Source organism: Martes martes, assembly GCF_963455335.1.
Source record: "Martes martes genome assembly, chromosome: 3".
Lineage (NCBI taxonomy): Eukaryota > Metazoa > Chordata > Mammalia > Carnivora > Mustelidae > Martes > Martes martes.
This window is the reverse complement of record NC_137890.1, coordinates 54421439-54447675: the sequence shown is the minus strand read 5'-3', so window position 1 is coordinate 54447675 and position 26237 is coordinate 54421439. Positions and strand designations below refer to the sequence as shown.

Sequence of the window (26237 nt, the reverse complement as noted above, 5' to 3'; positions counted from 1 at the left end):
TTTACCTGAAATGTGCATTTTTATTCATTTGTACAGTGTGTCACATTTTTCTCACTATTATCTTGTTGGAATTGAATCACTCAAATCTGATTTCATCGTGTTTCTGACAAATCATAATTTAAAATTTGCTTGATACCAGGAAAGCCTTTAATCTCATCTTTCCCCAGGCTAATTTTTTGGATTTCTCAGTTAAATATCACCTTTAGATATTAAGCCCCCCTTCCACTTAGAAAACAATTTCACACAAGAAAAAAGTATCTGTTTTCTGATAAAGTATCTATTTTAAAAGGGTAGAATGAAATTATAAACTTAACTACTTTAACTGCCTAGGAGGTTCATATGACAGCTTTTTCCATTCAGAATGAAAAACAGTGCTTATGTGACATGGGTGCGCATATACATTTGCCTCCTCTTAATTCTTCTAAGCTAAAAGCTCTCGAAGGCCCAGATTGGTTTGATAAACTTGCTTTATTTTGGTCATTAACTTGGAGGAGGTACCAGATGATGAGTTTCCAAAAACTCGAAACATAGCCTTTTTAAATTCTTCCAAGGGTAACATAGAGGTCCTTGCCTCTTTGACGCAAAAGAGACAATACACAAATCATGATTATCCCAGTGCTTTAGTACATATTGAGTGCCTAATAAATGTAATTTGGATCCTAATGGTTTCAAATTACATCCTTCCTACTTGTTGGATGTGTGGCCTTTGGCTAATTTCTTAATTTCTCCAAGTCTTAGGTTTATTCATCTACAAAATATAAGTAAAAATAGTATTTAGCCTATAGGATTGCTCTGAAGGGAAATAAAGATAATTCATGTAAAAGCACTTGGAAAAATGCTAGTTACTTGCAAGTACCCAAAAAATGTTGACTATAGTTATAAAAGAATGGTAGTTTAATATAGTATCTGCATTACACTGCTTACTGTAAAACTAATTATTTTAGTTGAAAGTATATTTTCTAAATGATTATGTTTTATATGTAAATTGGACATTTACTATGGAATACTGTAGATATTGTTTTTTAAATCAGAGTCACTTAATTCATCTTTATATTCCTCACAATACTTTGCATATTATATGTACCTACATATGTGGCTTGAATGAAAGAGTAATTGATACTGTCTAGTCTAAACTCTGTTTTCATTAATTTAAGCAATTGTAATGCATTATCAGTAGATGGCAGTAGTTTATTTTCATTTTTATCTTTTGTTCATTCTACAATAGAGATCCAGAAAAAATAAAACTTTCCCAATTTAATTTTTTTTTAAGATTTTATTTGTTTATTTCGGGGGCGGGGGGGAGAGTGGCAGGAAGAGGGGCAAAGGGAGAGAGAGAAGCGGACTCCACCCCTGAGCAGGTAGCCTCACTTGGTACTTAATTCCATCCATGACCAGGTCATGACCTGAGCCAAAGGCAGACAGTTAAATGACTGAGCCACCCAGGAGCCCCTCAAACTTTCCCAATTTTAAAGTAGATATCCTTGGGGCACCTGGGTGGCTCAGTGGGTTAAGCCTCTGCCTTCTGCTCAGGTCATGATCTCAGGGTCCTGGGATAGAGCCTCACATCGGGCTCTCTGCTCAGCGGGGAGCCTTCTTCCCCCTCCCCTTCTACCTGCTTCTCTGCCTACTTGTGATCTCTCTCTGTCAAATAAATAAATAATTTTTTTTAAAAAAGTAGATATCCTTTCACAAATAGTTGGCTTAAATAAATGTCACCCAAGAGTTTTTCAGTTTATGTTGCCTCAGATATAGAGATCAAGAAGTTACAGTTATGTTATTTTTTATTATGTAAATCTAATTTTCTTCAGTTTTGAGATTTCTCCACCAAATTCTTTAAGGATTACAGAAATGAATAAGACATTATATTTGTCTTCCTGGAGCTTACAGTCTAATGGAGAGATATAGTATATAATAATGGAAATAGTAAGAATAAAAACTGTTGAGTAGCAGGAATTTGCTAAATGCTGTCATGTATTATTTCATTTTGTCCTCCCAATGAGATAGGTATTACTATTGTTTCTGTTTTATAGATAAGGACCTTGAGGCCCAGATTGGAAAGAATTTACCTAATGAACTAGTAAGTGGTACAACCCGAGTTCAAAGCTAGCTCTATCTTACTCTATGACCTAAATTGTTATCATGGTATAATAGAGATAGAGAAACAATTGCACTAAAGAGAGGGAAGGATCATATCTACCAAGAAAGACTTCTTAAAGAAGATGCCATCTATGATGGAGTTGAAAGACTAGCTATGATGTTGTCATGGTGGGAACAGTATTTTAGGAGCATAATTCTATCATTAGAACAAGGTAAACTGGAGTGGAGTAGTCTACTGGAGTAGACTACAAATAGATACCTATTAAGTAAGTGCCAGGCACTGTTCTAAGGTCACTACCCTCATGGAGCTTACATTAGTAAAAGGAGATAAAAAAGAAACAAATCCATATAAAATATCAAGGGTGACAAATGCTATTAAGAAAAATGAGGCAGTTGAGGAGAATATAGGCAGCAATCTCTTCGACCACAGCTGCAGCAACTTCTTCCTAGAAACATAGCCAAAAGCAAGGGAAGCAAGGGCAAAAATGAACTATTGGGACTTCATCAAGATCAAAATCTTTTGCACAGCAAAGGAAACTGTCAACAAAACCAAAAGACAACTGACAGAATGGGAGAAGATATTCACAAATGACATGTCAGATAAAGGGCTAGTATCCAAAATCTATAACTCAACACCCAAAGAACAAATAATCCAATCGAGAAATGAGCAGAAAACATGAACAGACATTTCTGTGAAGATGACATCCAGATGGCCAATAGATACATGAAAAAATGCTCACCATCACTTGGCATCAGGGAAATACAAATCAAAACCACAATGAGATACCACCTCACACCAGTCAGAATGGCTTAAATTAACAAGTCAGGAAATGACAGATGCTAGCAAGGAGGTGGAGAAAGGGGAACTCTCCTACACTGTTTTTGGGAATGCAAGCTGGTGCAGCCACTCTGGAAAACAGCATGGAGGTTCCTCAAAAAATTGAAAATAGAGCTACCCGACAACCCAGCAATTGCACTACTGGGTATTTAACCTAAAGATACAAATGTAGTGATCCTGAAGGGGCATGTGCACCCGAGTGTTTAGAGAAGCATGTCCACAATAGCCAAACTATGGAAAGAACCTGGATGTCCATCAGAGGAATGGATAAAGAAGATGTGGTATATATATATATATATATATATATATATATATATACAATGGAATAATATGCAGCCATCAAAAGAAATGAACTCTTGCCATTTGCAATGACATGGATGGAACTAGAGGGTATTATGCTGAGTGAAATAAGTCAATCAGAGAAAAGACAATTATCAAATGATCTCCCCGATATGAGGAATTTGAGAGGCAGAGTGGTGGGTGTGGGGGGTAGGGAAGGAAAAAATGAAACAAGATGGGATGGGGAGGGAGACAAACCATAAGAGACTCTTAATCTCACAAAACAAACTGAGGTTTGCTGGGGAGGGTATGGAGAAGGTGGTTGGGTTATGGACATTGGGGAGGGTATGTGATATGGTGAGTGCTGTGAAGTGTGTAAGCCTGATGATTCACAGACCTGTACCCCTGGGGCAAATAATACATTGTAAGTTAATAAAAATAATGAAAAAAGAAAAGAAAAATGAGGCGGATAAGGAAATGGAAAATGAAGGAGGAGAGGTCATGTTTTAAAGAATATTATGACAGAAGCCTCTCTAGTAATAGTATTTAAAAGTGGTAAGCAGTGAGTGGATTCCAATATAATTTAAAGGTAGAACCAATAAGTTTTGCTAAAAGAATTGCATGCAGCATATGAGAGAGAAGTCAAGATTCTGGCTTGTCCTTTTAGTGAACAGTTGTTTTCAGGATCACCAGGATATATGACGGGAAAAAAAAAAAGAAAGAAACGTGAAAAATTATCAATATTGATTATTTTATAGGCATAATGAAAGTGAACCAAAAAGAGAAAAAGAGACAGAGTAGAATGTCAGGCAACAAAGAAAAGAAGAGTCAAGGAGTTCCTGAAGAAGGTAATGAAGCAATCTTAAGAAATAAATAATTTAAAAAGAAAGAAGGAAAGAAAGAAAGGATAAGCGACAACAAAAAGGTAGTATGATAGGGTAATTGTGTTAAAATGTATAGCCAAATACAATAGAGGGAAGCTATTAAATTTCTCCAGGAGGACACTTAGATGGTATTTTGAAAAGGCATAACAACAGGCCTTTAATGAAAATTCATTAACTATAATTGCTGTATACTTATTATGGTAGCACTGTAATTACACATATGTGTAAGTAGTCTGGATTAAAAAAATGAGGACAATCAAACTATTTATACTGTTCCATACAGGAACAGGTATAACATTACAGTAGGCAATTCTGCATTGTGTATTATTATGGCTTTTGATTTTGGTTTTGTTTATAGTCAGAAAGGGAATTCTAAATCTATTTTATTTATGAGACATATCACATTTTTCATGACTGAGTGAATAAACAATAACTTTCTTAGAGTGTTTGCAACTTACAGTTTTATGTACTTTATTCTTTTGTCTAGCTCTGGCTAACCAAGGCACATCTTCATTAACTGACGCTGTAGAGCAAGTTGCAAAGCAACAACAATCACAAACATCAGAAATAGAAAAAAACAAAAAAGTCCTGTTCCATTTGCAGGTAATCTACTTCATATAGTCTTTTAAATGAGTCAATACTGTCTTTAAAATGATACTGAATTATTAACAGGGAAGTTATGAAGGATACTTAATTTGGGAGGCAATTTGAAACTCCTTTTTTTATGTTTACTCCTTCTTAATTATTCTGTTATCCCAAAGTGAAGTCTATACAAGTATTTTAGTTTCATGGAACATTTCATACATCCAATATACAAGGATTCAGCAATGTCCTTAGAACCGTAGTATGTACATATAAAGCCCAATGTATCACATAGAATTATTTTAAATTCACTTCTATTTCAGTTTTTCCTAAAATGTTAAATTGAAGAAAGTTAAGTTTTTAAGCCAGTGTTTTTAAAGCCATGGCTATTAGTTGTCAGTGAACATTACAAGGTGATGAGAAACATTTTTGTGTTCCTTATATTTCATAATGTATTCATGATTCCACTGCGGGGAATTTGGAAGCCATACTTGTTTTTTGTATGCAGCACAATTAGATATAACTATACTCTTAATATAGCTAAAGAAAAATGGAATGGTATATTTACCATGTGTTTTTTAAAGATTATTATTAAATATATTACGGAACTGAAAAATAGGCTCTAGAACCCAGCAGCCTAGTTTGAAAGGCAAGATTTGCTGCTTTTAGCTCCATTGTTTAATTTCTCTGTGCTTCTGTTTTTGTATTTGTAAAATAGAGATAATAGTATGACCTGCCTACAAGGTTTTCATGAAGATTAAATGAGTTAATATTTGTAAATATATGTACAGTATCCTGCTGGGGCCCTGGTAGACAGTATAGAGATAGATTTTTATGTTGGCTTTAGGTATTAATGTATCAGCAGAGATATGATGATTAATAATTATACTACCATGGTAATATGGATCTCATAAATATTTGCATTATATAGTTAGTTTTAGAAAAGAATACATTTTTTGCAAGAGAATATAATATAAAATAATAACGTCTTAGCTCTTTATAAAGAAATTTTCTGTAAAATTTCTCACTCTCCAATGAGTTTCACAGGTGTTATTTCACTTATATCAATAGCCTACGTTTTATGAAGCATTTTGCCAAACATTGCCCTCACTCATCTATTGAAGAGGGAGACAAATAAATAAATAATTATACACAGGGTAGTAATGTCAACAATGAAGGCATGAACACATTTAACGCTAAAGGAATGATCACAAAGTGACATTTCTGTTGAGTTTAAAAAAAGAAGACAGCTGGAGTTCACTTGAATATTGGCTATCTAGGACAGGTTTAAGGTTTGGGTGTGAGAAGGATGGTATTCTGGGCAAGAAGATCCTGAGAAAATTCACAAAAGCCTGAAACAGCATTTGATACATTCATAAAACTACAGTTGATTCTTGAATAATATGGAGGTTAGGAGTGCTACCCTGAGCCAGTTAAATCCACATATAACTTTTGACTCACCCAAAATTTAACTATAATAGCCTACTATTGACTAGAAGACTTACCAATAGACATATTTTTAAGTTACATGTTTTATATACTATATTTTTACCATAATGTCAGCTAGAGGGAAAAAAAAATATCATTAAGAAAATCACAAGGGGAACCTGGGTGGCTCAGCTGGTTAAACGTCTGCCTTGGGCTCAGGTCATAATCCCAGGGTCCTGGAATCAAGCCCTGAGTTGCAAGTTGCACTGGGCTTCCCGCTCAGGGTGGAGTCAACTTCACCCTCTGCCTCTCCCCTTGGCTTGTTCTCTCCCTCGCTCGCTCACTCTGTCTTTCAAACAAATAAATAAAATCTTTTTTAAAAAAAATTACAAGGAAGAGAAAATACATTTATAGTACTGTACTTTTTAGATATATAAAATCTGCCTATAAGTGGACCCATGCATGTGTTGCTCAAGGGTCGACTGTATATGTGGTTTGGTGGCAGTATAGTATAGGGTATGTTTTGAGAAGTAGTGGGAGATACATACTACGATAAGAAACTTGGACATTATACTAAAAATAATGGGAAGGTTTTGGCGGAATTTAAGCAAGAGAACAAATTAGTACATTTATATTTAGAAAAAGAATTATAGATGCATAAAAAATACTTCTCATAATCCAACATCCATTCATATAAAAACTAGCAAATTAGGAGTACAACTTCCATAATCTAAAAAAGGACATATACGTCCCTTTATGAATCCTAAAACCAACTTACCTAATGGTGAAAAAGTGAATGTTTCTCTCCTAAGACCAGGAGCAAGGAAGGCAAGGATATGTGATCTTACCACTTCTGTTCTTTCTATGGTACTGGCGGTTCAAGCAAGTGCAATCATGAAAGAAAAATAAATAAATAAATAGTAAAAATAAATAAAAATAAATAATTTCATCCATATTGAAAGGAGGAAGTAAAACTTTTTATTTATTTATAGTCTTAACACAAATTATAAAATTTTAATATTTTAAATTAGATGAACATTAAAAAGTAAGAAATATATAACTCTCGGCTCCCTCTAACATTATAAAATAATTTTGTTACTTATTGAATAGTTCCTTTTATTGTATATCAATTTTTCTATATATATAGAAATATATATAATATCTATATATATCTATATATAATATATGTATCTATATATATCTATATATAATATAGATATGGATATATAGATATATAGATATATAGATATATATCTATATATAATATCTAGATCTAGATATGATATATCATATCTAGATATAGATATATCATATCTAGATATGATATATAATATCTAGATCTAGATATTATATATAGATATATAGATATATATCTAAATATAATATCTATATCTATATGTATTTATATATTCTATATATAATATACAGACTATCTATATCTATCTATCTATATATAGAATATCTATATATTTATATATATTTAATATTCTATATAGATAGATATATCGATAGATATATAGATTATATATAGAATATCTATATCTATCTATATATAGAGTATCTCTATATATATTCTATATATTCTATATAGATAGATAGATAGATAGATATCTATAGATATCTATCTATCTATCGATATATCTATCGATATCTATAGATATATCGATAGATATATATATTCTATATATAATATATATCTATAGATATATATATTATAAATATATATATCTATAAAATATATATAATATATATATAAAAATATGTATTTTCATGTTGTGATTTTGCTACAGACATATGGATCAAAACAATAACATTCTTCTAATGTTGAATATCATGAATTAATAATAATAATATGGAAATATTTTACAGAATGAACTCCATGAGCTTGAAAAACAAATAGCATCTGTCTCTGCAGAAACTAAAGAAAGAGAAAGGCAAATTTGTCAGCAAGATGCTGCCATAGAGAATGCCAAACTTCAGTGTGGGAACCTGGAAACTCAAATCAAATCCTTACATACCAAAAATGTAAAGCTTAAATTTGACATAGAAGCAGCCGAAGAAGACTTTGAGGAACACATGATAATATATAATGAATACTATGCAAAAATAAAAGAGCATAAAGATAGTTTGGGGGAAGTAGAAAGCAAATGGTCATTCATGACTGTACTTCATGAAAAACGAGATCTTGTTAAAAAGCTAAAAAGAATGAAAGAGGAACTTATGCAAAATCTCCAAAATCCAGAAGGAAATCACATAAAACAAGTACAGGTTTGAAATATCCTTTATCAAAATTTTTTCTATTACTCCTTTTTTGCAAGTACTCTTACTTATTAAGTGATACACTTATCATTAACTTAATAAAATGTCCATAGCTGTCTTAACTAGATTCAGAAACTATTTTCACAACTTTTAAAAACTTAAATACATGAGTTATATAACAACTATACCAAATATACAAATACATAAGGGAGTTTTTCTCAAATCCCCTGTGGATTAATACAAATATATAGTCAAAAAAATTACAGAGAACAATTAATCCATTTGTTTCAGAAAGTGTGACTCACAAAAGTGTTGAAGCCCTCGCTTCCTAGGCTAATGAATCTGACCAATTCAAATCAATTTCGTATGCTTAATGCTATTCTACAAACAATATCAATTAATAATAGTGACTTAAGAATTTTTTTACTTTTATACCATTTTTTTGAAGACAATGGGAGGTATAAACTTAAAATACCTGTCGTTTCTTGCTAGAGAATTTAAAAGATTCCTTTACACTGTTGCTGGGCAATTGCCACTATGACTACTACTTTTCTTACATCTTATTTACATTTTGTTTTAATTTTAAGTTTTTATCCTTTTTACATTTAAATTCAATTTAATTAACATATACTGTATTATTAGTTACTGTTCCTGTGTAATGGCCAGTATGACTACCACTTTTTAAAATTATCTTATTTGCATTTAGTTTTAATTTTAAGTTTTTAAATCAAAGGTTTATTTGTTTGAGTAACAGTTCTTTATTCTTTGTACCTATAAAAGTAATATTCTAATCCTGTTTACCAAAATTAAATGTGATGGCTAGTTTTTTTAAATTATAGAAATACTAAAAATGTTGGACTTACATTGACCATTCATTGTTTGACTTGTATATTTTAAACTTCTGTAAACATACAGGAAGACATTACAGAGTTAAAGGATAAAATTGTAACTGTAAAAGAATCTATCACTGAAAAAACTTGTTTTCTTGAAGAAGAGAAAAAGACACATGAAAAATTAAGAAAAGAAATAGAGGTAAGTCTTCATTATCTGATTTCAGTGTTTTATGGTATCATTTCTTAAGCTTGTACCATATTTATAATTTCCATAGTTTACTCTCAATTTCTAAAACAGCTAGAGGAAAAAAAATAACTATAAAAAGTAGTAAAGTTCAGGGGCACCTGGGTGGCTCAGTGGGTTAAAGCCTCTGCCTTCGGCTCAGGTCATGATCTTGGGGTCCTGGGATCGAGCCCCACATCGGGCTCTCTGCTCGGCGGGGAGTCTGCTTCCCCCTCTCTCTCTGCCTGCCTCTCTGCCTACTTGTGATCTCTGTCCGTCAAATAAATAAATTAAAAAAAAAAAAGTAGTAAAGTTCAAATCATTAACAGAGATAACTCCCTCATTCAGATACTTATGTATGTGAAATTTATTCAAACAAAGCAAGCACTCATTCCTATTAAAATGTGGCCTAAAATTACTATAGGTCTCATTCCACCAACACTTTTGTTCTCAGTTAATGTCTAGAAAACAGATTTTCAAGTCAAAAAGCATGACGATTACTAGAGAGCTATCAGAAATTCCTTAAGTTAGAGTAAGAGACAATGGAAGTCATTAGTATTCTAAACCTCTCTGACCTCATATTTTTTATTATTAAGAATCAAATAAAAAAACTGATATACAATATTGAAAACAAGATTAAATCTGGGGTACCACTAGTAGATTTCTATGGTCATTATTGTTTAAATGAATGGAGAGCAAAAATGGAAAATAATATGTTTGAGGGCAAATAAATAATTTTTACCCTTAGGATATTAATCTGAAAACTAAAAAGATGCATTTGCTTGTGGCTAATTTGCCACAATAATAAAGCATCTAAGGAATTCAAAGATAAAAATCCTCATCCTTACAAAACATTTAAGAAACATCATTACTTTATCTTGCATTTTTCTAGTAATCTAAATAAATGGGGGTTTTTTGGCTTCTAGAGCCATATTTATTATAAAATTATAAATAGTAAGACACTATCAATGGCATCAAAATACAAATAAAATGATTAATGAAATAGAAAAAAGAATACAGATATAATCTATCATAAATGGTACAAACAAAATAGGTCAGCCATATGGAAAAATAAAGCAAATTTAGAAATAAAATTGTATTTCTATCTTATAACACACACATATAACCATTTCCAGGAAGATTAAAGACAATATAGGAGACAAATTTACCCACTTGTGTCAGAGAAGTATTTCTTTTAAAAGACACACACACACACAAAATGCATGATTAAATATTACTTTTGACACTATCATAAATTTCTAGATTATTAATAATAAGTGCACCATAACAAGAGAGAAGGCGAAACTCATTTTGAGAGAAGGTATTTGTGACTTATATAAAAGTGACTAAGAGATAAGAAGATGTCAAAGAAGCCAGTAGAACACTGAGTAATCAATATGAAAATTCTTATTTTTTGAAACATGAATATCCAAAAAACAATGGGAAAAATGACTAACCTAAATAACAATAACAGATTGATAATTAAAACCACAATGGGGTCCCATACTTAGTCCCTTAGATTATCAATATTATAGTTGGTAAGATGTGGAGCACTTGAATTTTAATATACTGTTGCTATTAATGTAAATTGGTAAAAAGCATTTTGGAAAGGAATTGGAGATTACTATCAATTTCTTATTCTAATATTCTTTATTGTGGTATAACTATAAGAGTAAATACACAAATTAAAAGGTTTAGTTTGATTAATTTTGACTAAGATATATATTTACACCTATGTTACCATCACCTACATCAAGATATAAAACTTGCCCATTCATGCTTAGGAAATCCTTTTGTGCCCCTTTCCTTAGGCCACCACTATTGTGATTTTTAAAAACAACTTTATTGAGATAAAATTGAGATAAAATTTACCCATTGAAAGTGCATAATTCAATGATTTTTGGTATATTCACAGATCATTGTAACCATTTCCTTAGTTAATTTTAAAAATTTTCATCACCTCAAAACAGAAATTCCATACCCATTAGCTATGACCTCTCCATTTGTCTATTTATTTACCTATATTTTTGCTCTATCATATTCTTCCTTCCTGATTCTCTAAAATTCCTTCTATCTTTTTCAATTCAACTCTTTTAGGATACTTCCAATTTAACTCTTTTAGGATAGGTCTGCTAGTGACAAAGTCTTTTAGTTTTTTACATCTGAGAAGGTCTTGATTTCCCCTTCACTCCTGAAGGATATTTTTTCTGCATACAGAATTCTGAGTTTGGGGGCACCTGGGTGGCTCAGTGGGTTAAGGCCTCTGCCTTCGGCTCAGGTTATGATCCCAGGGTCCTGGGATCGAGCCCCACATCGGGTTCTCTACTCGGCAGATAGCCTGCTTCCCTCTCTCTCTCTGCCTGCCTCTCTGCCTACTTGTGATCTCTGTCTGTCAAATAAATAAATAAATAAATAATCTTTAAAAAAAAAAAGAATTCTGAGTTTGGCAACTTCTTTCCACAGTTGAAAAATGCTTATTTTATGTTACTTCTTTCTGGCCTTATTTTGCATTACTTCTTTCTGTCCTCCATGATTTCTGATGAAAAACCCTCTGTCACTCAAATTGTTTTTCTCCCAATACATAGGTGTTTGATTCTTTTCCTTTTTTCAAAATGAAGTATGATTAATATACAGTGTTACATTCATTTCAGGTATACAATTTATTGATTTTATTCATTACTCAGTGCTCATCACAATAAGTATACTCTAAATTCCCTTCACCTATTCTACCCATTTCCCCCACCACCACCTTCTCTCTGTCAACTACCAATTTGTTCTCCCTATTTCAGAGTCTATTTTTTGGTTTATCTCTTTCTTTTGTTGTTTTTTTTTTCAATTGTATGTATGCATGAGATCATATACTATTTCTCTGACTTATTTCACTTAGCATTATACTGTCTAGATCCACCTATGTTGTTGCAAATGGCAAGCTTTTATTCTTTTTCGTGGCTCAGTAATATTCCATTGTGTATATAAACAACTTCTTCTTTATTCATTCATCTATCAATGGACACTTGGGTTGCTTCTATAATCTGGCTATTATAAATAATGCTATAATAAAACATAGGGGTGCATATATCCTTTTGAATTACTGTTTTCATATTCTTTGGGTAAATACCTAATAGTGGAATTACTGGATCATATGGTAGTTCTATTTTTATTTTTTTGAGGAAATTCCATACTATTTTCCACAGTATGGAGGAAACTCCATACTGTAATTTAGTTGTAATATATATACTGTATATCCACAGTTTGCATTCCCATCAACAATGCATGAGGGCTCCTTTTTCTCCACATCCTCACCAACACTTGTTTCTGGTGTTTTGCTTTTAGCCATTCTGACAGCTATGAGGTGGCCTCTCATTGTGGTTTTGATTTGCATTTCCCTGATGATTAGTGATGTCCCCAGAAGGAGCCAGCATCACTCCAAGGTGTTTGATTCTTGCTGCTTTCAAGATTTTCCTCTGTCTTTAGTTTTTTGTTTTTTGTTTTTTTTTAAGATTTTATTTATTTATTTGACAGACAGAGATCACAAGTAGGCAGAGAGGCAGGCACAGAGAGAGGAAAGGAAGCAGGCTTCCCACTGAGCAGAGAGCCTGATGCGAGGCTCGATCCCAGGACCCTGGGATCATGACCTGAGCTGAAGGCAGAGGCTTTAACCCATTGAGCCACCCAGGTGCCCCTCCATCTTTAGTTTTCAGAAGTTTTTCTGTGATGTGTTTTGGCATGAATTTCTTTGGATTTATCCTATTTGGATACTCTTAGGTACTTGATTCTATAGGTTTATGTCTTTTGCCAAATTTGATAATTTTCAGCTCTTATTTATTTGAATTCTTTTTCAGCTCTGCCCCTTTTCTTTTTTCCTTCCAGAACTCTGATGACTCAAATTATCTTTTTTATGGTCCCACAGACCCCTGAGACTCTCTTATTTCATTTTTCTGTCTGTTCTGTTATTCAGATTGAGCAATTTCCAGTGTTTTGTCTTTCTTTCCCTGATTCTTTCCTCAATTCCCTTTATTCATTTTGGTATTGTATCTTTTCTATCTGGTTCTTTATATATTTTGTTCTTGCGCTGAGACTTTCTGTATTTTTGTTTCAAGGATGCTCACTGAAGAATTTTTATGATAACTGCTTTAAAGTGCATGTCAGATCATTCTGAGTTCTGTGTTTTCTTTGTGTTGGCATAGGTTGATTATTTCATATTCAGTTGGATGAGTGTTTTACTAGAAATATGGACATGTTGATTATTATGTTTTAAGCCTCTGGTTCATTGTTAGTTCCAGGTGGTGAAGGAAGTTCATATTCTCCACTCTGTCTCCATTGACACCCATGGAAGACAGAAGGGCTTCTTGATACTTGTAGCCATAAGTGGGAGTTCTGGCTACCCACTAGGCCTCTACTGATAACCTTCTGGCTGGGAGGACAGGAACACTTCAGTTGTGCTCCTAATGTGGTCTTTATTGACAACATGTAAACATGGCCTTGTTATTAGCAAGTGGTGGTGAAGGTTCTAACTCTCTAGTAGGCCTTCTCTGACATTACTCAGTAAGAAGGGGAGGATGCCTTTTTACCATCAGATAGGAGTAGAAGTCCAGGATCCCCAAATGGGTTTCACTGATACCAGAAGCGTGATTTGTTACTTTCTAGTGTAGATGAAAATCCCTGGCTTCCCAATTAGCATCCTCTGACACCATCCCAGCAGGGAGATTGAGGTACCATGTTATAGCCTAGCAATGGTGGAAGTATAGGCTTACCACTCAGTCTTTACTGGTGTGGGAGGTGGCGGATGCCTCATTTTTTGCAATGTTTGACTTAGTAGTTACTACTTGGCTAGAGAGCAGGAGTTTCTTGGAGTTTTATTTATTTTTTATTTTTTATTTTTTCTACATCTATTGACAATTCCAGGTTGCTGTCTTCTCTAGTATCCACTTTGGGATATTTGAGGCAAAATAAAAAACCAGGGAACTCACCACCATATCTTTCCTTGGGTCCTGAGGTCACTAGTCAGTTTGCCCTCTTCTCTCCACCTTTTAGAAGCTTCTTGTGTGTGTAGCCTTAATTTAGTTGTACTTAGCAAGAGAAATAGATATTTTAAAGTACATCTACTTCATATGGACAGAGGCAGAAATGTAAATGGGTTTTTCCAATGGTAAAGACTAATGTAAGTGGTCACTAATATTAGATTTAGATGGAATGTCATTGAGCTTAAGACTTGATTTTTTTAATGTTTTCATCATTAAACTTTTTGCCCTGAATTTTATTAAACTGTTTTTAAGCTTTCATAATAGATATACTTTTGTTAAGATTCTTCAGATGCTTTTTAATTTTAGTTTTGTCACCTCTAATACATTTTAAAATAGTCTTCAGTTCTATAAATGAAAATTTAAAAAATTAGAAATTATCCAAACTAAATTATAAAACTGAAAGTCAAATATAGCCACCCCATTGTCTTGAGAACATTGCATTTCTGTTAAACAATTTCTCTTATTGCTTGATGAGAATTGCACATCGATAAGACTAACTTCTTTCTCAAAACAGCCAGTTTTATAAAGAAGATAAATTCAAATACCAGAATATTGTTATTACTTTTTTCTTATTTGAGTCTTTTCTTTTCTCCCCTCTTCTGCATGTCTTTAGCCATTTCCTTGGTACAGCTCATGGTCATCTCTTACTTGAATTACAGCATTCTTTTGTTCTAATCTTAAATGCTTTCAAACATTTTGTACTTTGCATGTTTTAGTTTTGATGTTAATGTTGATTTTATAATTTTTGGTTCAGAAAAAATGAAAACAGGTTTTGAATTTCACATTTTTTGGTCAAATAGATGTTTTTTGTATTTATAGGCCGTATCTGAATGAAACAATTATTTCTAAATGTTTATCCCAAAAAACCTTTTTCTCCAGCCTATTGTCTGACTTTATATATATTTTGGAAGAAGGAGTTGGTGAAAAAACTGGGGAAGCAAAATACCATAAAAACACAAAGCTTCAAAGCAACATTCAGTGATTAAAATGTTATTTGGCAACGCCAACAAATTTCAGGGAAGGGAGAGTTGGCAGTAAAGAAATTTTTAGCAATGATGAGTGCTACAAGCAATATTTTGTGATAACAGATATTATGTGAAGTATTTTGAGATTCACTAGGGTTAATCTTGACTAAATTTTGTAGGATCTGAGCTCCAACTTTAAGAAGAGAGGGAAAATTTAGAGGTTTTTAAGAGCTACTAGGGATCAGGAGCAAAATATATTTTACTTGATATAATATAACACACAGCTTATACAATTAACTAATGCATTCATTTCCTGAGGTCACCCACAGAAATGATTCTGCAACTAAAAATCTAGTTGTATGGGAAAAATCCAGAGAAGCAAAGGTTAAAAGTGAGCTAAAGACAGGATAAGAATTATTCAGATATCTAGATTACATGGTAAAAATTTTATTATCTTTATTATTCTATTTTATAAAATCTATAAGAAGAAATGTTCAGAAGTATTGAATCTATTGCTTATTGAGTGCCTGGTATTTTTCAAGCAGTTTTCATAAGCTATTCCATTTACATTCTCATAAGCTATTTTGCAAAATCTCAGAAATTTAAATACCTTGTAAGAGGTTATTTAGCTTAGAGACAGAGTAAGATGTGAATTCAAGTCTTTTGTACTTCACTTCTCTCAATCTTTTTTTAAAAATGGTTTCATTTCAATTGGAGTACATTCTCCTTATAAAAGATTATAGTATTAGGGAGAGGGCTATAGTTCCTTTGATGACCACTTCCCATTGCATTGCTCTCTCTTATCATGTTCACCTCTCATTAATGGCAACAAATGGTTAGTGTATATCCTTCAAGTTTTGTGTGTGTGTGTATGTGCATTTAAACTAATGTGCATATGTATGTGTGTGTGTGTGTGTATATGTGTATATATATATATATATATATATATATATATATATATGAAATCTCTTCCAATTAAGGGAAGATTACATAAATGTACCACACATATAATTTTGCAACTGCTTTACTTAAAAACCTGTCTCACAGGGGTGCCTGGGTGGCTCAGTGGGTGAAAGCCTCTGCCTTCGGCCCAGGTCATGATCCCAGGGTCCTGGGATTGAGCCCCACATCGGGCTCTCTGCTTCCTCCTCTCTCTCTGCCTTGTCTCTCTGCCTGCTTGTGATCTCTGTCTATCAAATAAATAAATAAAATCTTAAAAAAAAAAAAAAACCTGTCTCACAGATTTTTTCGTTCATGTTAGTATGTATGGGCCTACTTCAATCCTTCTGCTACAAAATAAGCTACAGTATAGCTATACCTTAATTTATTTAACCATGCTACAACTGGTAGACATTCAATGGGTTCCAAGTTTACACTATTAAAAGTAATGTAATGGGGGTGCCTGGGTGGCTCATTGGTTAAGCATCCAACTCTTGGTCTGGCTCAGGTATAATCTCAGGATCCTAGGATCAAGCCCCGCATGGGGCTCAGTGCTCAGCATAGAGTCTACTTTCCTCTTCCCTCTGCTCCTCCTACCTCTCTTTCTCTTTCCCTCATAAGTAAATAAAATCTTAAAAAATAAAATAATGTAATGAACATTATAGTACACATTATAGTACACACCCTTTGCACCAAGAAGCAGAATCATTGGATCATAAGGTAAGGTCCATGATTTTTCCAATTTTTAATATGTTCTTCTAATAATTATCACCACCACTACAACTACTTCTATTACTACTACCAATACTATGACTAATAATAATATCATCTTAATTTGAAATCACTTCATACTGTTTTATGGATCTTTACCCTCCTCATGAGGCTGATTGAGTAAATATTAAATTTGGCCTTATTGGGAGCCTCCATGTTCCATATTTGCTCCCTTCAAATTCATGGTTTTAACCTGAGCTGAACATGCATGGGGGATAAAATTCCAAGGAGCAAGAATGCTGGAATTTCAGCATCTGCCCACTACAGCATCTGCCAACTCCTCTCTACTGCTGCACCTTAGGAATAAAGATCACACTCAGAACTAAGAACTAAGACAAAGCCAGACTAAGAGCAAGGCCTAGACTTAAGGACAAAACTGAAATAGACACTCTAACAAAAATATTAAATAAGATCTCACAGGATCAGTATGATCTATCAGAAACTTACCTGATTATTTGAACAAAATTCAATACTTCAGAGGGAAATAATGGAATCCAGAGTTTACAATATATATACAACATTCGGTTAATAATGAAACATTCTTAGACATGTGAATAAATAGAAATGTATTACCCATAACTAAGAGAATAATCAATAAAAACAGAATCACAGTTGACTCAGAAGGTGTTTGAAAATTATGATACATATATTAAATATTCTACAGAAAAAAAGTGAATAAATGGGTAAAAAGAGAGAATTTTAGTCATTAAAAACAAATGGAAATCTTAGAATTGAAAAAAAAGTTGAAAGAATTTTATTGGGTGAAGTTAACAACAGGTTATATATAACAGAAGATATGATCTTTCTTGAACTTAAAGACAGTTCAGTAGAAATCATCAAAGCAAACATATAGAGAAAAATAAAAATTTTGAAGAAATGCACTGTGGAACCAGGTTAAGCAATGTGACATACTGGTAATCAGAGTCCCAGAAGGAGAGGAGAAAGAGAAAAAGGAACAGAAAAGTATTTGAAAAAATATTGACCATAAATGTTCCAAACTTCACTAAAAAAAAAAAACCACATAGATTCAAGAACAAGGTAGCAAACCCTGAGTATAAAAGTAAATTATAGTCAAGCTACTGAAAACCAAATACAAAGAAAAAGCCTTAAAAGCAGCTAGGAAAAAAAAACACTCTAAATATGTAAGAACCATGATAAGAATATAATTGATTTTTTAATTAATTAATTAATTGATTTTTTTATTTTTGGAATAGTTTTAGCTTCATAGCAAAATTGAGCAGAAAGTATAGACAGTTCCCTTACCTCTTGCTCCTGCCCACAACCTCTCATATTATCAATATCCCCAACTAGAATGATACATTTATTATAACTGTGGACATACATTGAAGCATCCTTATCACCCAGAGTCTGTAGTTTACATTAGGATTCACTCTTTATACTTTTTATGGTTTTTGACAAATGTAATGATATATACCCATAATATAGTATCATACAGAAGAGTTTCACTGCCCCCCAAAATCCTCAGTGCTCTGCCTTCCATCCCTACCTCCTTAATAACCCCTGTCAATTTTTATTTAATTTTGCTTTTTACAAAATGACATATAGTCGGAATCATACACTTTGTACTATTTAGATTGGCTTTCTTTAACTTAGTAAAGTACAATTAAGGTTTCTCCATGTCTTTTCATGCCTTAATAGACATTGTGTGTGTGTGTGTGTGTGTGTGTGTGTGTGTGCCCCCAAATAATATTCCCTTGTCTGGGAACACCAGTTTATTTATCCATTCACATAGTAAAGGATATCTTGGTTGCTTCCAAGTTTTGACAATTATGGATAAAGCTTCTATAAACATCTATGTGCATGTTTTTATGTGGACATAAGTTTGCAAATCCTTTGGCTAAATACCAAGGAGTGAAATTCTTGGGTTGTCTATCAAAGCTGTGTTCAGTTTTCTTAGAAACCACCAAACTGTCTTCTAAAGTGACTGTACCATTTTGCATTTTCACCAGCATTGAATGAAAGCTCCTGTTGCTCCATATCCTTACCAGCATTTGGTGTTGTAGGGTTTCAGATTTGGGCCATTTTAATAGGTATGTAGTGGTATCTTATTAATTTTGTTTAATTTTCATTTCCCTGATAACATATGATGTGGTACATATTTTCATATGCTATTTACCACCTCTCATCTTCTTTTAAAATATTTTTATTTATTTTAGAGAGAGACAGAGAAAGCACAAAGTGGGAGGAGGGTCAGAGGGAGAGGGAGAGGGACAAGCAGGCTTAGTGCCTAGCAGGGAGCCCAATGTGAACCTCCATTCCAGGACCCCAAGATCATGACCTGAGCTGAAGGCAGATGCTTAACCAACTCAGCCACCCAGGCACCCCCTGTCTATCATCTTTAGTGAGGTGTCCATTAAGGTCTTTGGCCCATTTTAAAATCTGATTTTTGTTATTGGTGTTGATTTTTAAGAGTTCTTTGTATATTTGAATAAAGTCATTCATCAGATGTGTCTTTTTTTTTTAAAGATTTATTTTTATTTTTATTTTAATAAACATATAATGTATTTTTATCCCCAGGGGTACAGGTCTGTGAATCGCCAGGTTTACACATTTCACAGCACTCATCATAGCCCATACCCTCCCCAATGTCCATTTCCCCACCACCCTCTCCCGTCCCCCCACCCCTCAGCAACCCTCAGTCTGTTTTTAGAGATTGAGTCTTTTATGGTTTGTCTCCCTCCCAATCCCATCTTTTCATTTTTTCTTTTCCTACCTCCCCCCAACCCCCCCCCGCCTTGCATCTCCACTTCTTCATATCAAAGAGTTCATATGATAGTTGTCTTTCTCCGATTGACTTATTTCGCTAAGCATGATACCCTCTAGTTCCATCCACGTCGTCGCACATGGCAAGATTTCATGTCTTTTGATGGCTGCATAGTATTCCATTGTGTATATATACCACATCTTCTTTATCCATTTCATCTGTTGATGGACATCTAGGCTCTTTCCACAGTTTGGCTATTGTGGACATTGCTGCTATAAACATTCGGGTGCACGTGCCCCTTCGGAGCACCACGTTTGTATCTTTAGGATATATACCCAGTAGTGCAATTGCTGGGTCATAGGGTAGCTCTATTTTCAGTTTTTTGAGGAACCTCCACACTGTTTTCCAGAGTGGTTGCACCAGCTTGCATTCCCACCAGCAGTGTAGGAGGGTTCCCCTCTCTCTGCATCCTCGCCAGCATCTGTCATTTCTTGACTTGTTAATTTTAGCCATTCTGACTGGTGTGAGGTGGTATCTCATTGTGGTTTTGATTTGTATTTCCCTGATGCCGAGTGATGTGGAGCATTTTTTCATGTGTCTGTTGGCCATCTGGATGTCTTCTTTGCAGAAATGTCTGTTCATGTCCTCTGCCCATTTCTTGACTGGACTATTTGTTCTTTGGGTATTGAGTTTGATAAGCTCTTTATAGATTTTGGATACTAGCTCTTTATCTGATATGTCGTTTGCAAATATCTTCTCCCATTCTGTCAGTTGTCTTTTGGTTTTGTTAACTGTTTCCTTTGCTGTGCAAAAGCTTTTGATCTTGACGAAACCCCAATAGTTCATTTTTGCCCCTGCTTCTGTTGCCTTTGGCGATGTTCCTAGGAAGAAGTTGCTGCGGTTGAGGTCAAAGAGGCTGCTGCCTGCATTCTCCTCAAGGATTTTGATAGATTCCTTTCTCACATTGAGGTCCTTCATCCATTTTGAGTCTATTTTCATGTGTGGTGTAAGGAAATGGTCCAATTTCATTTTTCTGCATGTAGCTGTCCAATTTTCCCAGCACCATTTGTTGAAGAGGCTGTCTTTTTTCCATTGGATATTCTTTCCTGCTTTGTCGAAGATTAGTTGACCATAGAGTTGAGGGTCTATTTCTGGGCTCTCTATTCTGTTCCATTGGTCTATATGTCTGTTTTTGTGCCAGTACCATACTGTCTTGATGATGACAGCTTTGTAATAGAGCTTGAAGTCTGGAATTGTGATGCCACCGACTTTGGCTTTCTTTTTCAATATTCCTTTGGCTATTTGAGGTCTTTTCTGGTTCCATATAAATTTTAGGATTATTTGTTCTATTTCTTTTAAAAAAATGGATGGGATTTTGATAGGGATTGCATTAAATGTGTAGATTGCTTTAGGTAGAATAGACATTTTCACAATATTTGTTCTTCCAACCCATGAGCATGGAATATTTTTCCATTTCTTTGTGTCTTCCTCAATTTCTTTCATGAGTACCTTATAGTTTTCTGAGTATAGATTCTTTGCCTCTTTGGTTAGATTATTCCTAGCTATCTTATGGTTTTGGGTGCGATTGTAAATGGGACTGACTCCTCAATTTCTCTTTCTTCTGTCTTGTTGTTAGTGTAAAGAAATGCGACTGATTTCTGTGCATTGACTTTATATCCTGACACTTTACTGAATTCCTGTATAAGTTCTAGCAGTTTTGGAGTGGAGCCTTTTGGGTTTTCCACATATAGTATCATATCATCTGCAAAGAGTGATAGTTTGACTTCTTCTTTGCCAATTTGGATGCCTTTAATTTCTTTTTGTTGTCTGATTGCTGAGGCTAGGACTTCTAGTACTATGTTGAACAGCAGTGGTGATAACGGACATCCCTGCCGTGTTCCTGACCTTAGCGGAAAAGCTTTCAGTTTTTCTCCATTGAGAATGATATTTGCAGTGGGTTTTTTGTAGATGGCTTTGATAATATTGAGGTATGTGCCTTCTATCCCTACACTTTGAAGAGTTTTAATCAGGAAGGGATGCTGCACTTTGTCAAATGCTTTTTCAACATCTATTGAGAGTATCATATGGTTCTTACTCTTTCTTTTATTAGTGTATTGTATCACATTGATGGATTTGCGGATGTTGAACCAACCTTGCAGCCCTGGAATAAATCCCACTTGGTCGTGGTGAATAATCCTTTTAATGTACTGTTGGATCCTATTGGCCAGTATTTTGGTGAGAATTTTCGCATCTGTGTTCATCAAAGATATTGGTGTGTAATTCTCTTTTTTGGTGGGATCCTTGTCTGGTTTGGGGATCAAGGTGATGCTGGCCTCATAGAATGAGTTTGGAAGTTTTCCTTCCATTTCTATTTTTTGGAACAGTTTCAGGAGAATAGGAATTAATTCTTCTTTAAATGTTTGGTAGAATTCCCCTGGGAAGCCGTCTGCTCCTGGACTTTTCTTTGTTTGGAGATTTTTGGTGACTGTTTCAATCTCCTTACTGGTTATGGGTCTGTTCAGGTTATCTATTTCTTTCTGGTTCAGTTGTGGTAGTTTATATGTCTCTAGAAATGTATCCATTTCTTCCAGATTGTCAAATTTGTTGGCGTAGAGTTGCTCGTAGTATGTTCTTATAATTGTTTGTATTTCTTTGGTGTTGGTTGTGATCTCTCCTCTTTCATTCATGATTTTATTTATTTGCGTCCTTTCTCTTTTCTTTTTGATAAGTCTGGCCAGGGGTTTGTCAATCTTATTAATTCTTTCAAGGAACCAGCTCCTAGTTTTGTTGATTTGTTCTATTGTTTTTTTAGTTTCTATTTCATTGATTTCTGCTCTGATCTTTATGATTTCTCTTCTCCTGCTGGGTTTAGGCTTTCTTGGTTGTTCTCTCTCCAGCTCCTTTAGGTGTAGGGTTAGGTTGTGTATTTGAGACCTTTCTTGTTTCTTGAGAAAGGCTTGCACCGCTATATATTTTCCTCTCAGGACTGCCTTTGTTGTGTCCCACAGATTTTGAACCGTTGTGTTTTCATGATCATTTGTTTCCATGAATTTTTTCAATTCTTCTTTAATTTCCTGGTTGACCCATTCATTTTTTAGAAGGATGCTGTTTAGACTCCATGTATTTGCGTTCTTTCCAAGTTTCCTCTTGTGATTGAGTTCTAGCTTCAGAGCATTGTGGTCTGAAAATATGCAGGGAATGATCTCAATCTTTTGGTACCGACTGAGACCTGATTTATGACCCAGGATGTGGTCTATTCTGGAGAATGTTCCATGTGCACTAGAGAAGAATGTATATTCATTTGCTTTGGGATGGAATGTTCTGAAGATACCTGTGATGTCCATCTGGTCCAGTGTGTCATTTAAGGCCTTTATTTCTGTGTTGATCTTTTGCTTAGATGATCTGTCCATTTCAGTGAGGGGAGTGTTAAAGTCCCCTGCTACTATTGTATTACTGTTGATGTATTTCTTTGATTTTGTTATTAATTGGTTTATATAGTTGGCTGCTCCCATGTTAGGGGCATAGATATTTAAGATTGTTAGGTCTTCTTGTTGGACAGACCCTTTGGGTATGATATAGTGTCCTTCCTCATCTCTTATTATAGTCTTTGGCTTAAAATCTAATTGATCTGATATAAGGATTGCCACCCCAGCTTTCTTCTGACGTCCACTAGCATTGTACGTTGTTTTCCACCCCCTCACGTTAAATCTGGAGGTGTCTTCGGGTCTAAAATGAGTCTCTTGTAGGCAGCATATTGATGGGTTTTGTTTTTTTATCCATTCTGATACCCTGTGTCTTTTGATTGGGGCATTGAGCCCATTAACATTCAGGGAAACTATTGAGAGATATGAATTTAGTGCCATTGTATTGCCTGTAAGGTGACTGTTACTGTATATTGTCTTTTTTTCTGATCTACTACTTTTAGGATCTGTCTTTGCTTAGAGGACCCCTTTCAATATTTCCTGTAGAGCTGGTTTGGTGTTTGCAAATTCTTTCAGCTTCTGTTTGTCCTGGAAGCTCTTTATCTCTCCTTCTATTTTCAATGATAGCCTAGCCGGATATAGTATTCTTGGCTGCACGTTTTTCTCGTTTAGTGCTCTGAATATATCATGCCAGTTCTTTCTGGCCTGCCAGGTCTCTGTGGATAGGTCCGCTGCCAATCTAATGTTTTTACCCTTGTATGTTACAGACTTCTTTTCCCGGGCTGCTTTCAGGATTTTCTCTTTGTCGCTAAGACTTGTAAATTTTACTATCAGGTGACAAGGTGTGGACCTATTTTTATTGATTTTGAGGGGCGTTCTTAGCATCTCCTGGATTTTGATGTTTGTTCCCTTTGCCATATTAGGGAAATTCTCTCCAATAATTGTCTCCAATATACCTTCTGCTCCCCTCTCTCTTTCTTCTTCTTCTGGAACCCCAATTATTCTAATGTTGTGTCTTCTTATGGTGTCGCTTATCTCTCGAATTCTCTCCTCGTGGTCCAGTATTTGTTTGTCTCTCTTTTGCTCAGCTTCTTTATTTTCTGTCATTTGGTCTTCTATGTCACTAATTCTTTCTTCTGCCTCATTTATCCTAGCAGTGAGAGTTTCCATTTTTGATTGCACCTCATTAATAGCTTTTTTGATTTCAACTTGGTTAGATTTTAGTTCTTTTATTTCTCCAGAAAGGGCTTTTATCTCTCCAGAGAGGGTTTCTCTAATATCTTCTATGCCTTTTTCAAGCCCGGTTAGAACCTTGAGGATTATCATTCTGAACTCTAGATCTGTCATGTTACCGATGTCCATATTGATTAGGTCTCCAGCCTTCGGTACGGCCTCTTGTTCTTTTTTTTTGAGGTGAGTTTTTCCGCCTGGTCATTTTGTCCAGATAAGATTTGCTTTCTCCTGCTTGGAATTCCGCTCTTCTTGGTGAGTGAAGTTGGTTTTGGATGGGTTTCTTGTTGATCTTCTGGGGGAGGGGCCTGTTGTAGTGATTCTCAAGTGTCTTTGCCGCAGGCGGAATTGCACCGCCTTTGCCAGGGGCCGGGCTAAGTAATCCGCTCAGATTTGCTTTCGGGAGCTTTTGTTCCCTGATCGGTTTCCGTAGAGTTCCGGAGGACGGGAATGAAGATGGCGGCCTCCCAGTCTCTCGGCCTGGAGGAGCCGAGAGCTTGGGGTTCCGCTCCTCAGTGTGCCCTCAGAGAAAAGCGCCCAACCGCCCCGCCTCCCTGGCCTGCGGTCGCGCCTTGAGGAAAGCAGTCAATTGCTGGAACCTGGAGAAAAGTGCCGGGTCGCTTCCATCTCCGTGGCCTCCGGCCGCGCTCCGAGCCCACCCAGCCTGGGACCGGCACAAGGTAACCCCAGGCTGAGAGCTCACTCCTCGGCTTTGTCGCTGTAGCTGGCTTCCCTGCTCTAATACCTGCGAGCTCTGCGGCACTCAGACACCCCCAGTCCTTCTGTGACCCCACGGGACCTGGGGTTATGCTGACCCCGCCTGGGTTTCCCCCCGGTTTAGCCTCTGGAGCGATCTCCCAGTGGAGCAGACTTTTAAAAGTCCCGATTTTGTGCTCCGTTGCTCCACCGCTTGCCGGGAGCCGGCCCTTCCCCCTGGGGTCTATCTTCCCGTCGCTTTGGATTCACTTCTCCGCAGGTCCTACCTTTCAGAAAGTGATCGATTTTCTGTTTCTAGAATTGTTGCTCTTCTTTTCTTCGATTTCCCGTTGGATTTGTAGGTGTTCACAATAGTTAGATCAGCTATCTAGCTGATCTCCTGCTACCCGATGTCGTCTCAGCCTGCTACTTCTCCGCCATCTTGACTCCTCCTTCACATCAGATGTGTCTTTTTAAAACCTTTTCTCCCAGTCTGTGGCCTCTCTTATCATTCTTTTGTGATAATGTCTTTTACAGAGCAAGGTTTTTAATTTTAATGAAGTCCATCCTATCAATTATTTATTTCATGGCTTGTGCCTTTGGTGTTGTATCTTAAAGTCATCACTCATACCCAAGATCATCTGGGTTTTTTCCTAAATTATCTTTCAAGAGTTTTTGCATTTTATGTTTAGGTCTGTAGTTTACTTTGAGTTAATTATTGTGAAGGATATAAAGTCTTTGTCTAGATTTATGTTTCTGCATGTGGATGACCAATTGTTTCCGTGCCATTTGTTAAAGGAACTGTCTTTGCTTCACTGTATTACCTTTGTTTCTTTGTCAAAGATCTGTTGACTATATTTATGTGGGTCTATCTCTGGGCTCTCCATTCTGATACACTGATCTATCTGCTGTTCTTTTACCACACTGTTTTGATTACCACAACTTTACAGTAAAGTTGAAGTTGGACAGTATCAGTTTTCAGTGTCAGCTATCCTGGGTCTTTTGCCTTGTCATGTAAACATTAGAATCAGTTTATTGATAT

The 26237-nt window shown here is 35.1% G+C and overlaps 1 protein-coding gene across 2 annotated transcripts in view; it reads left to right on the top strand.

Moving 5' to 3' along the window:
• CCDC122 (coiled-coil domain containing 122) overlaps positions 1 to 26237 on the top strand; it is a 41741-nt gene that overhangs the window by 3737 nt on the left and 11767 nt on the right. For both annotated transcript variants that reach the window (XM_080798110.1, XM_080798109.1), the window contains exons 2-4: positions 4586 to 4701; positions 7978 to 8376; positions 9283 to 9399. In XM_080798110.1, the coding sequence (XP_080654236.1) occupies positions 8185 to 8376; positions 9283 to 9399 (309 nt within the window). In that variant the 5' untranslated portion in view covers positions 4586 to 4701; positions 7978 to 8184. The remainder of the gene's footprint in view (positions 1 to 4585; positions 4702 to 7977; positions 8377 to 9282; positions 9400 to 26237) is intronic.